We start from the raw sequence: 12,362 nt of genomic DNA, 5'->3' as shown, positions 1-12,362 counted from the left end.
AGCTGCATCTGGCGTGACCAGGATAAGTCAGAAAGCCAGCACAAGCAATGGGAGAGACGCAGCGAAGCCACGGAGCAGGTAGGGTTTTATGCACCTGATTCCCCTGCTCGCAGACAGCTGGGCCAGGGAAAGAAACAGCTGCCCGCTACAGATTCCACCCCCAGTGAGTGCTACATCCAGCGTTAAGCCAACTTCTGTGGGGGGGGGGGATGAGTGGAGATTCAGCCAGCCCGTTGTGTTGTGGATAAATCAAGAAGTTAGCACAAGCAAAGAGAGATGCAGAAGCCAGGAGGGCTGAGGAGCAGGTAAGGCTATAAACACACAGCTCCCCTTGTAAGCTGCCGCATCAGAGATGCAGTGTGGTGGGCCAGCAAGAGGCGCAAGTACCGGCGAGACAGGGACCGTACTACTTGGCTTTAAACTGATTTCTACAGATGGGGTTGGGCATATGGGGTGGGTGGGTCATGATTTTGGGGGCTGGAACGAGGGTGAGAGCCACCCCTCTGACAGAGAGAGAGGGACGGAGGGTATTTATTACCTTCCCCGAGTTGTTGATTTTGTTGACTGGCCAGGCAAGGCCCAGTTATGGTGGAGGTAGTGGTTAGCAACTCTCTCCAAGAGGCATGTGGGTGGCTTTATCCCTAGGGAGGGATTCACAGAATCATAGAATAGTAGAGTTGGAAGGGGCCTACAAGGCCATCGAGTCCAGCCCCCTGCTCAATGCAGGAATCCACCGTAAAGCATCCCTGACAGATGGTTGTCTCATTGTTGACTTAAGTGTGGACTGATTCATTGGGAAACTGAGGGTGGCAGGGGTTTTATAAACAGCCTAATTGTCTTAGCAAGTGACTTTAATTGCATATCCAGCAGAAGTTGTATGTGATAAACAAGAGAGTGGTGGTGGGTAATTAATGTGGATATGAGAAAGGGGAGACATGGTATTGGGGGACTGAGAGGTCTGGTTAGGGGAAGATGATATCTAATGTCTACCCCCAACAAGAGGATCTGCAGTTGTCCTAACAGTCAGCCCTCAGGTCTGCTGGTATAGTGGTGGAATGCTAGTTCATAATAAATATCCCTGGTTTATGATTTGATTGTGGATGAGGAGGAGGATGTGATATGTTGCTGTGGTCTATAGGAATTCTCTCTCGCCATGCTTCCTCTCCAGGTGAGTGACATTTGGGAGTGTTGAATCTTGGATTGGATGAGAGAGACAGCTTGGGATTCTGGTGATGGACCATCCATCCTGCTGCCCAGCAGACCTGCCTAACCTGATGGAGGTGGTGTCTGATTTGGTGTTGAGGACCACCAGAATGATTGCCCTGGACGACCTCAACATTCATGCTGAGATCACCGGATCCAGGTAGATCAGGACTTTGTGGCCGTTATGATGTCCATGGGGCTGTCCCGACATGTCATTGCCCCAATACATGTGACAGGGCACATGCTAGACTTGGTCTTCTCTGTTGGGCAGGAAAATAGCAGTCCAAAGGCATGGGATTTTTTTAATCTGTTCTTTTATATGATCAGATCACTTCTTGTTGAGATTTATTTATTTATTTGTTTATACTGATTGTGGCTCTTCCTCTCGGCATCCTCTGTTAGGATGGTCTGGAAGCTGCTGGATTCCGATGCATTCCAGAAGGCTTCGGGAGAGTGTCTCACTGGGATGGCTGGTGCTCCTGGTGAGGCCCTGGTTAATTTGTGGAATGAAGAGATGATGAGGGCAGTTGACAGGTGGATTTAGGGTAGATTCCTGTATTGAGCAGGGGGTTGGACTCGATGGCCTTATAGGCCCCTTCCAACTCTACAATTCTATGATTCTATGACATGATCTTTCCTGAGCAACTTCTACTGCTTAGCAGAGCATTGTTCAGCTCTTTGAGCTGAAGGCAATGAAGCAAGTTGGGAGGCATCTAAAATGAAAGTGGAGTAAAACTTGAAGTGAATACAATTGAACACTAGTAAGAGCTTATTCCTAGTGGTGGAAATGATGATGAATTTTTCTCCACTTAACATTGTGTCCTCTCAAAGAAATCCAGCAGAGCTTTTCAGAGTGGTCCAGATCCTCTAAAATCTGGTCCCGGTGGTGATGTAGTGGAACACTCTGCGGCACGCTGTGACATGTTTGCAAGACATTTTGAGGACAAAACTGCTTGTATTTGACTTGGCCTTCACAGTTGGTTCAGGTCAGTCCATGGAGGTATCCAGATTACTGTCTGGTCTTATATTGTTTAATGAATTTCAGTTTGCGGGACCTGAAGATATGGTCAAGATGCTTAGTAAGGTTCAGCCAACCATACATTTGCTCGGCCTTTGGCCCTTGTCCCAGCTTCCTTAAAAGAGGAGTAGTGCAGCTTCTCCTGAAAACACACTGCTGAACCTGTAATCATTATAGGCAAGTAGATGTTGTTACCTTCTTAGGCAAGGTGCTCAACTGCACGTTGACTAACCATAGAATCATAGAATAGCAGAGTTGGAAGGGGCCTACAAGGCCATCAAGTCCAACCCCCTGCTCAATGCAGGAATCCACCCTAAAGCATCCCTGACAGATGGTAGTCCAGCTGCCTCTTGAAGGCCTCTAGGGTGGGAGAGCCCACAACCTCCCTAGGTAACTGATTCCATTGTCGTACTGCTCTAAAAGTCAGGAAGTTTTTCCATCCAGCTGGAATCTGGCTTCCTTTAATTTGAGCCTGTTATTCCATGTCCTGCACTCTGGGAGTATCGAGAAGAGATCCTGGCCCTCCTCTGTGTGACAACCTTTTAAGTATTTGAAGAGTGCTATCATATCTCCCCTCAATCCTCTCTTCTCCAGGCTAAACATGCCCAGTTCTTTCAGTCTCTCTTCATAGGGCATTGTTTCCAGACCCCTGATCATCCAGGTTGCCCTCCTCTGAACACGCTCCAGCTTGTCTGCATCCTTCTTGAATTGTGGAGCCCAGAACTGGACGCAATACTCTAGATGAGGCCTAACCAGGGCCGAATAGAGAGGAACCAGGAACCAGGAGAGGAACCAGGAACCTGGCTGTCACAGACTCGACCTCTGTCAGAAGAGAGACAGGGGGAAAGCAACCTGGCTGATTTCTCTGTGGCTTTTGATACTGGACAGAGACAGGGAGGGATCATGCAACTACCCCACATCGAGAGGTCCAGAGTGCTAGGTTCACCCATCATCGTGGCTTAATACTTCGAAGTACACTTCAGCCCCTCTCAAGGAACAGGGTTTTTGGAATCACTCATCCGACTGGCGTCCCACACTGTTCACACAGGTCTCCAGTGGGAGTATACTGCCGGAAACAATAATTTCACTTATCCTTACAGTTTGTTTTCACCTTTCTTTTAAACACCCCGAATTTTCCCATTCTTAAAACACCTTTTAAACCCCGTTGTGTTGAATTCTTCATTTGAACGAACAGCTCCTTTATGGAGGTGGTGGGGGCGTCTTGTGCAGACCAGGGTGGGGAGGCCTTTCTGATTTATCCCAGAATATCCCCTGTGATTTACCCTATTAAAGGCTGAAGCGATTCCATCTGCACAAGATGACACTGATTCTTGCTAAATAAAATACTCTGACCTTCAGCGACTCAGCTTGGCAGTTTGGGCTCCATCTGCATTCCTTCCCAATGACAGCAAACTGGCAGGGTATTATTTCATTTACTTGCCTGTCACTCAACCTGAGCAAGTGGCATCCACTTTCAGGGGGTGGTGGGAGGTGTCCTGTGGGAATCCACCATCCATTTTTGTCAGGCACCAGCGATAGCTGCTGTCTTCAACAAGGCTAGGGCCGGATGTCAGTCAGTGGCTGAGCTGCACATAATCACTGGAGGTGGGCAGGCGAGGCATTAATAACCACAGGCTGACATTCCCTAGTACCTTGTTTGCCTCAGGACTTCCAAAGTACTTTCAGCCGAGCTTCTCTCTTCAAATTGGATAAAGCCATGGCAGTGATTTACGCACACGTAATTGGACAATGTGACCCTGCTACTCACTTCCAGTAGGAAGGGGGAGAGTCACAGATGTTTACAAGTCCCCTGCCAGCCTTCTAGAAAAGTGACGAGTATTTTTTTTTTTTTACCTCAGAATGGTGATGGCCGACCCATGGGCCAGATCCAGCTTCTGAGGCAATTTTACCTGATCCCTGGCTGCTCTATGATAGCTGCAGGTGAAAGGGGAATTGGTGAAAAATGCTTCTCCTCCTCTTCTGCTAGTGGAGGCGTTTGCTAGATCAAAAGATCTTCCATGAAAAGAAGGTCACAACTGGATGCAACCCAACGTTTTGAAGTTGTAAGAAATGGAGATATTCCACATATTAACGTCATGTATGGGGTCTAAAAGAGATTGTGTGTGTGTATATGGTTAATAATATGTATATAGTTATATGTAATGCTATGAAAAATACACTTCCTTCACAATAAGGAAGCTCTTATTGGTAGATGGTGCCTGACTAATCAGGAGAGGGTCAGTCTGAGCATCAAGCATATTTCTAGTCTTCCCCACAACCACTGTCAAGAGAGCAGACTGCCCCTTTGGAAAATACAGAATTGCTATTAACTATCTGAGAAAGACATTCTGTTGATAAGAAGATTTTTGCAGACATCGTCCTACAACCTCCTAAAGGAAGGCCTTGAAAAGATATAGGCTGAAATACATCGGGCTCTTCAACCTACAAATAAAAAGTTCAGCATCCTGAGAATTTGCTTCTCCCTTTTTTCACCTGATTTGGGTGCTTTTCTCCCCGTTTTTGATTCTGAGCCCGACAATGCTGACCTGACACAGGCACTGGCTAAGTGACTAGAAACAGAAGGTTTCCTAAACTGGACCAAGGTTTGAATGAAAGGCTGAACGAAACAATACTCTCCCATTCATCACCCACCTGAACCAACTGTGAAGGCCAAGTCACATACAAGCAGGTTTGTCCTCAAAATGTCTTGCAAACATGTCACAGCGTGCCACTGAGGGTTCCACTACATCACTAATAGGACCAGATTTTAGAGGACCTGGGCGACTCTGAATAGAGATCAAGGCCATAGCTAGACCTAAGGTTTATCCCTGGATCGTCCAGGGGCCAAACCTGTTCATCTAGGTGACACACACGGGATCCAGGTTCGCTCAGGAAGGGGCGAACCCTGGATGATCCCAGGATAAACCTTAGGCCCAGCTGTGGCCCATGTCAACTGCCCTGGTCATCTCTTCATTCCATAAATTCCATAAATTAACCAGGGTCTCGCCAGGAGCACCAGCCATCCCAGTGAGATACTCCCCCAGAGCCTTCTGGAATACACTGGAATCCAGCAGGTTCCAGTGAATTTCGGTCGGGTCATTTCAGAGATTTTTTGAGAAGGGGATCAAATATTTTGAAAGGTTCATGGTGATGAGGGGACTTACTATCAACTGCAGGTCAGTAGCAAGGTGTTTTTTTAGGAGTATGTGAGCAGGAAGGCCATTAATGATATCTGTGGGCTTAGTAAGTTTGGCCAACCAAAGATGGCTACCTTGCTGCTGCTTTCTATTTTGACTTTAAACTACTGGTGAGTACTCCAGCACTGGTGCTGTGGCAATATGGTTATTAAAGTGAAGGATGATGTTGGTAAAATGTGGCAGAATTACATATAATATATATTAGATATTCCCGCACACGACAAAATGGGCGCAAGAGCTGCACAAAGAATTTCACTTTTTCCTTTTCCATTTTAGCAACCCCACAGAATTTTGTGAGATGGGAAACTACCATGTCCCTCGTTCAGATGTGGTCAATTAAGGATAGTTCTTCTGCAGCCCCACCCCAAAAAACACGAGCAAACAAATGCAACGTTTTGATACCCAAAGCAGATATCCCAAACTGAAAAGGACACTGAAGCGCAGAAAGCATCCTACACAGATATGCCCTTAATTTGATAGGTTATGGTGAGGATGGTCTGTTTTATCCGTAGCTTTTGTACGGCGCCAAGTCATTTTAGCTGCTTCGTAAATAATAAAAAATATTTATCACGTACAAATGGCTCAACAGGCAAGGGAAAAAAAGTAGAGAAAGAGTTGAGCGTGCAACCAAGACAGGGAAAATGAACGTGACAATTCTCCGCTTGTTGGCTTACCTATGTCTGAAATCTTTATTTCTGACAGAAGAACAGGAACGCAGAAGGAAGACAAGAAGAAAGGATGAGAGAGAGAGAGAGAGAGAGAGAGAGAGAGAGGGTTAGAAGGTGAGCTCCAAGTATTATTAGCAGGCCTGAAAACTTGACAGTAACAACCACACCTTAGAAGACAATAATAAATACAAGATTTACCAAGGCTGAGACTGATACATTTCATAACGGAGATTACTTGGGGCTGTCTTGACGGCCTACATTGGCACCGCGTCCCCCCAAAACCTCACGATTTCGCTCCTCTGTGGTTGCACTGAGTAATCCCCTCGCCAAGGAACGAGCGTGGGGTTTATTGCTGCCCCGTCCCGCCCCGGCTTTCCCCCTTCACAAAAGACTCCTCTTCAAAAGGGAAACTTTTCTCCCATGCCGGAGGCAACTTGGGGCATGTGGGTGTCCCGGTGGTCATTCAACTTGCCAGCCTGCCCCTCCCAATCTTTTCAGCAACCAATTGGAGGTCACCTTCCACCTGGGAATGCTCCCGGAGTGGCTCTGGGCGAGGACAGACAGGCAGAAAAGCCGGGCTGACCTCGCTCTGGCTTGAGAAATCGGGGTAAGTCTCCGACATTTCAGCCACACATCTTCGCCTCTTTGCCCCCGGCGTTGCTTCAAATCTGTGGCTGCGGCATATAACTGACACAGCGTGTATTCAGAGCCACCCTGGGGCAAAGATGACGTCAAGGCAGCCCCTAAGACAGTGAGACACCTTATAGGCTGCTGTCCCATCACTGAAAACATTGCCACCCAGCTGCCTTTAAAGTTGCCTGTGCAGGTAAAGTGGAGTGTAGCACAGACGGTATGGGGTACATTGTTTCCTGTTCCTTTGGGGTGATTTATCAAGCCCCTCTACACACTGACAATGAGTGTGTGGGGGGAACCATTTGAACACAGCTATTGCTCCAACTGATTTTGCAGGTGTCATTCCTCCTCCCAGCCTGGTTCTTTTAGCCCCACTATTGACAACTATGTCGGTGTGTGTATATATGGGTGGCAGGGGAGGTGACCTCCCCCAGACCCATTGTTAGGAGTGGGGTAGGTAAGTCCTTTCATCCTCCCTTCCCCCCTCTATTTGGGGTCAGTCCTCTCCCAATCTGAAGGGTGGGTGTGTATGTGTGGGGCTCCCCCATATCCCTGACTGGCCATTTGAAAACCTTCCTCTTGCTTTTCCTTTGCCTAACCAGGGCCATTGGAGGGAGGGGTTTGCCCCACTCTTCTCCCCCCTCACATTACGATTCTTCTGCCGAAGCTTCTCTTTCTCACCCTGATTATGGCCTCTTCCAAAACTTCATGGAATTTTGAAACCCCATTTAAGTGAGGTCGTAACACCCCAACACCCCATCCCTGCTCCCCATCCCCCAGTTTGGGGTGTTCTGAGGTATGCATCCCCCCCTCAATTATTCTCTGCAAATACTATCCTCCTTTTTCTGCCCCAGGTTCCACTCCTACAATTTTGTGCTGTGACTTTGTCATGTCTAGCTCTGCTCCCCCTGGGTTGGAAGAAGGTGCTTCAGGTGATCAATCAGAATCAGACTCTGAAGTAGAGGAGACATCGCCAGAAACAGGCCAGCTTGTATCAGTGGGGAGAAAGCTCTCATGAGCTCTTCACCAGCTGGGAATGAACCCTCTCCAGAGCTTATCTTGTCAAGGGCAAATAATACACAGTCAGCGGGAAGCCAACATTCTTCCGAAGGAGAGAGCACCAACAGAATAGCCGATCCTAGAGTACGCCAGCCACTAAAACGGGTGGAGCGAAAGGAAGATGAGAGGAAGTCAGCCTGGCTCGCATCTCGTCAGAAGCTGCCTCAAAACTAGTCTTTCTGAAGTTAACGCGTCTTGGGAAAGGGCTTTCCATTCCTCTTGAAAGGACAATTGTCCCACTTAGTTTGCATAGTTTTGCCTAGGGGGAAAGTTCCTAGAGATTTGACTCTCTTCAGGCGGGAAGAGATGTTTATTGCTTGAATAAAGCTTTGTGGAGTACTTAGCAGGCCTCGTTATTGTCTCCCAAGAAGGTAGGAAGTTCTGAGAAACACGACAGCCTTCTCCACTTAACATGAATCTCAGGTAAGAGAGCTAGGAAGAATCCTCTGACTGAAGGCGGAACTGCACGTGATATCAGCACACGTGTGAGCGGATCTCCCTGTTTTTTAAAAGTTTAATGGCAGCTGTGCTAGATGGTGCAAATCCAGTTGCATTTAAAATACACCCAATACTGCTTTTTGCCCCAGGGGAAATGGGGTAGGGGGGAAAAAACTAAGCCCACTTCCCCTCATGTTGCGGTGACCATCAAATTAGTACCCACAGCTGATATTAAACTTTAAAAACTGGAAGGTCTCAGTAGAGGCTGGTCGCTCAAATTTTATTGGGGGTGTAAATCCATTCTGACGTTTAGTCAGAACCAGCCAGAATGTTAAAGGAGTTATCCAAGGTGCTGAACCTATTTTAGGAATATGGTCCAGCACCTTGGATAACTACTTCAGCGTTCTGGCCGTTTCTGATTGAATCCCAGAATGGATTCACAGCCCTGCCGAAATGGAAGGCCCTATCATGGATCTCCCAACGCCACATCCAGTTGTACTCGGAACACCTGGAGAATGACTGCTTTCCCCAAACTTCATTCTATCGCGTAAAGCCCATTACGGTCTACAGCAGCTTCCCGCCCACCATGGTGTCTTCCAGATGTGTTGGACTCCAATCATGCCCATGAGAGTTGCAGTCCAACACATCTGGAAAGTACTCGGTTGGGGAAGGCCAGTGGGCACAATAAAGGCCGAGATGACACTGAGGCCTAATCTACACCAAGCAGGATATGGCACTATGAAAGCGGTATGAAAGTCGTATATAAGAGGCAGGAGCTACACTACTGCTTTATAGCGGTAGCGAAGTGCACTCGCAACTGTTGGGGCCCATGGACACAGACCACGTACCGCTTTCACACCGCTATATCCTGCTTGGAGTGGCTCCTGCCTTTTACATACCACTTTCATACCACTTTCATAGTGCAATATCCTGCTTGGTGTAGATTAGGCCAAAGAGGTTTGATGATGATTTTGTTTCTATACCGCCCAGTAGCTGAAGCTCTCTGGGCGGTTTATAATGTGATGAGCTCATTTTGTTTGCAAGGAGACATTTTACCTGGAGAGGATTCAAAAGTGGCATCTCCCACCTGTATTCTGAATCGTTACACTGGATCAGACCGAGGGTCCATCTAGTCCAGCACTCTGCTCACACAGGGGCCAACCAGCCATCGGCCAGGGATGAACAAGCAGGACGTGGTGCCACAGCACCCTCCTGCCCATGTTCCCCAGCAAGTGGCGCACACAGGCTTACTGCCTCCAATACTGGAATACATTAGGCCTGACTCGGCACAGTATCGCTCCCTGCGTTTGTGCATGTTCCTGGAGTTGCGACTCATGGCAATGATTTGGATGGGCCGTTTGCTCTGTGCTAAAAGGAACCCAAGGCTGAAAGGGTACGAGGCTGCCGGGGGAGGGGGGGAAGAAGAGGAGGGCCTGGCCTCGTGAAGAGCAGTGGGTGAACTGGCCCATGTAGAGGGAGCATTAAATCATAGAATCATAGAATAGCAGAGTTGGAAGGGGCCTACAAGGCCATCAAGTCCAACCCCCTGCTCAATGCAGGAATCCACCCTAAAGCATCCCTGACAGATGGTAGTCCAGCTGCCTCTTGAAGGCCTCTAGTGTGGGAGAGCCCACAACCTCCCTAGCTAACTGATTCCATTGTCGTACTGCTCTAATAGTCAGGAAGTTTTTCCTGATGTCCAGCTGGAATCTGGCTTCCTTTAACTTGAGCCCGTTATTCCATGTCCTGCACTCTGGGAGGATCGAGAAGAGATCCTGGCCCTCCTCTGTGTGACAAACTTTTAAGTATTTGAAGAGTGCTATCATGTCTTCCCTCAATCCTCTCTTCTCCAGGCTAAACAGGCCCAGTTCTTTCAGTCTCTCTTCATAGGGCTTTGTTTCCAGACCCCTGATCCTCCTGGTTGCCCTCCTCTGAACACGCTCCAGCTTGTCTGCGTCCTTCTTGAATTGTGGAGCCCAGAACTGGACGCAATACTCTAGATGAGGCCTAACCAGGGCCGAATAGAGAGGAACCAGTACCTCACGTGATTTGGAAGCTAAACTTTTATTAATGCAGCCCAAAATAGCATTGGCCTTTCTTGCAGCCATATCGCACTGTTGGCTCATATTCAGCTTGTGATCTACAACAATTCCAAGATCCTTCTCGTTTGAAGTATTGCTGAGCCAAGGATCCCCCATCTTGTAACTGTGCATTTGGTTTCTATTTCCTAAATGTAGAACTTGGCATTTATCCCTATTAAATTTCATTCTGTTGTTTTCAGCCCAGCACTCCAGCCTATCAAGATCACTTTGAAGTATGTTTCTGTCTTCCAGGGTATTAGCTGTCCCATCCAATTTTGTGTCATCTGCAAATTTGATAAGCGTTCCCTGCACCTCCTTGTCCAAATCATTAATAAAAATGTTGAAGAGCACCGGGCCCAGGACTGAGCCCTGCGGTACCCTGCGGTTTATGTCGTAGTAAAAAACAGTTTGCACCACTGGTCAGTGTGTTCCTTTCTGGAAAGGCCATTTAGCAGCTGTAGCGTTGCGGCCAGCCACACCGTTTTGTGCTTTACTGCGCGAGACTCACAAAGTGGCCACGGGAGAGAGCCCCGCTAATGCTTAGGCCGTTTTCGGCATTCCTGAACAAGAGTTACAAAACCTTCCCCTTGCTGCAATCTTTTTTTGGAAGGAAAAAACACACACCGTTTCACAGCTGCCATTTCTCCTCCGGAATACAGACTCCCCCCCTCTCCGATCTCCCATAAAGAAAACATACTGAACGGCATTGATCTCCGAGGGAACACGCTTTGAAAAGGCACAGATAAAAGCCGTTTGTGCCCAAAACAGCCACTGTTTCCCCCCCGGATGGCTCTTTGCCAAAGCCAACCAGGCAGACAGCCTCTGGGCCTTTTATGGTTTCTTGATCCTTGGAATTTAAGTATAAAAGCAGCAGAGGCAACAGCCACGGCTGGGAGCTGCTTTCACACTGGCGTGAGTTTATAGCTTCCTTGCACGTAGGTCTTTTCAGGACCTACGATATGACGGGGTTAGAGCGACGCCTCTATCTGCGTCCACGGATGGAGCATCAAACCCAATGGCAGTTTCCCAATTCCGTACTGGAAGTTCAGGCTGTGCGTTATTCTACACCTTTATGCTTGGCTTAACCCCTTAGTCCTCAACTGAAATGAAGCCGGGGCAACGCATTTTGCTCTTTCATCCGTTCTCACCTTACTTCTCTCCCGCCTCCCTTTTCAATTCAAATTCTAAATTCTTTAAGGACCAGGACTTATCTTTTGCTTATGTTACCGCACAAAGTAATATGCACCATACGCATAGACTGAAATATCAAGCACATGGCGGGCGTAGATTCCTGGCAGTATTCATTTTATAGATGGATGCAGGTAGTGCTATGTCTGCATTACTCCCCCAAACACAACCCATTGCGTCAGCTTAACTTCCTGTAGTGCCTGAGTTTGCGATTTCTTCCACTTTGCCCTTACTTTACAGGGAGTTGGTAGGATACTTAAGAAGAGGGCAACTTCCAGACGGCTTTGGACATATAAATCACAGTGGCCTAGTTATGAATGACCCTCTAATGCCCTGAATATCCTCTACATATTGTCATTATTCCTGCTATCCTTCCAAGACTAGATCTTTCCTTGCGGCTGCCTGTTAATCTTCAACATTCCCAGCAGACACAAGGCGATGTTTAACTTGTTAGGTGAAGCCTTCCCTTTGGTAGCTCTGTGTTATTTAACACGCACCACTGCCCAATTTGCCCTTTCTGTTCTTCGATTAGTGTCGCTGTTCTTGGACAGAACAACGTTAAGAACATAAGAAGAGCCCCGCTGGATCACACCGAGGGTCCATCCAGTCCAGGACTCTGTTCACATAGTGGCTAACCAGCTGTTGACCGGGGACCCGCAAAGCAGAACACGGTGCAACAGCACCCTCCCACCCATGTTCCCCAGCAACTGGTGCACACAGGCTTACTGCCTCTGATACTGGAGGCAGCACACAACCATCAGGGCTAGTAGCCATGGATAGCCTTCTCCTCCAGGAATTGATCCAACTCCCTTTTAAAGCCAACCAAATTGGTAGCCAACACTACATCTTGCGGTTGTAGATGCTATAATTTAACTCT

General features: G+C 47.8%; 1 protein-coding gene across 1 annotated transcript in view; it reads right to left on the bottom strand.

Moving 5' to 3' along the window:
* Positions 1-12,362, bottom strand: part of TENM4 (teneurin transmembrane protein 4) — a 478,872-nt gene that overhangs the window by 45,792 nt on the left and 420,718 nt on the right. The window contains exon 21 of the mRNA XM_063127306.1: positions 6,093-6,113. Coding sequence (XP_062983376.1) covers positions 6,093-6,113 — 21 coding nt within the window. The remainder of the gene's footprint in view (positions 1-6,092; positions 6,114-12,362) is intronic.

The sequence above is a fragment of the Elgaria multicarinata genome, chromosome 5 (genome assembly GCF_023053635.1).
Source record: "Elgaria multicarinata webbii isolate HBS135686 ecotype San Diego chromosome 5, rElgMul1.1.pri, whole genome shotgun sequence".
Taxonomy (NCBI): Eukaryota; Metazoa; Chordata; class Lepidosauria; order Squamata; family Anguidae; genus Elgaria; species Elgaria multicarinata.
Note: the sequence above shows the minus strand (reverse complement) of the source record. Positions and strands in the feature narration are given on the sequence as shown.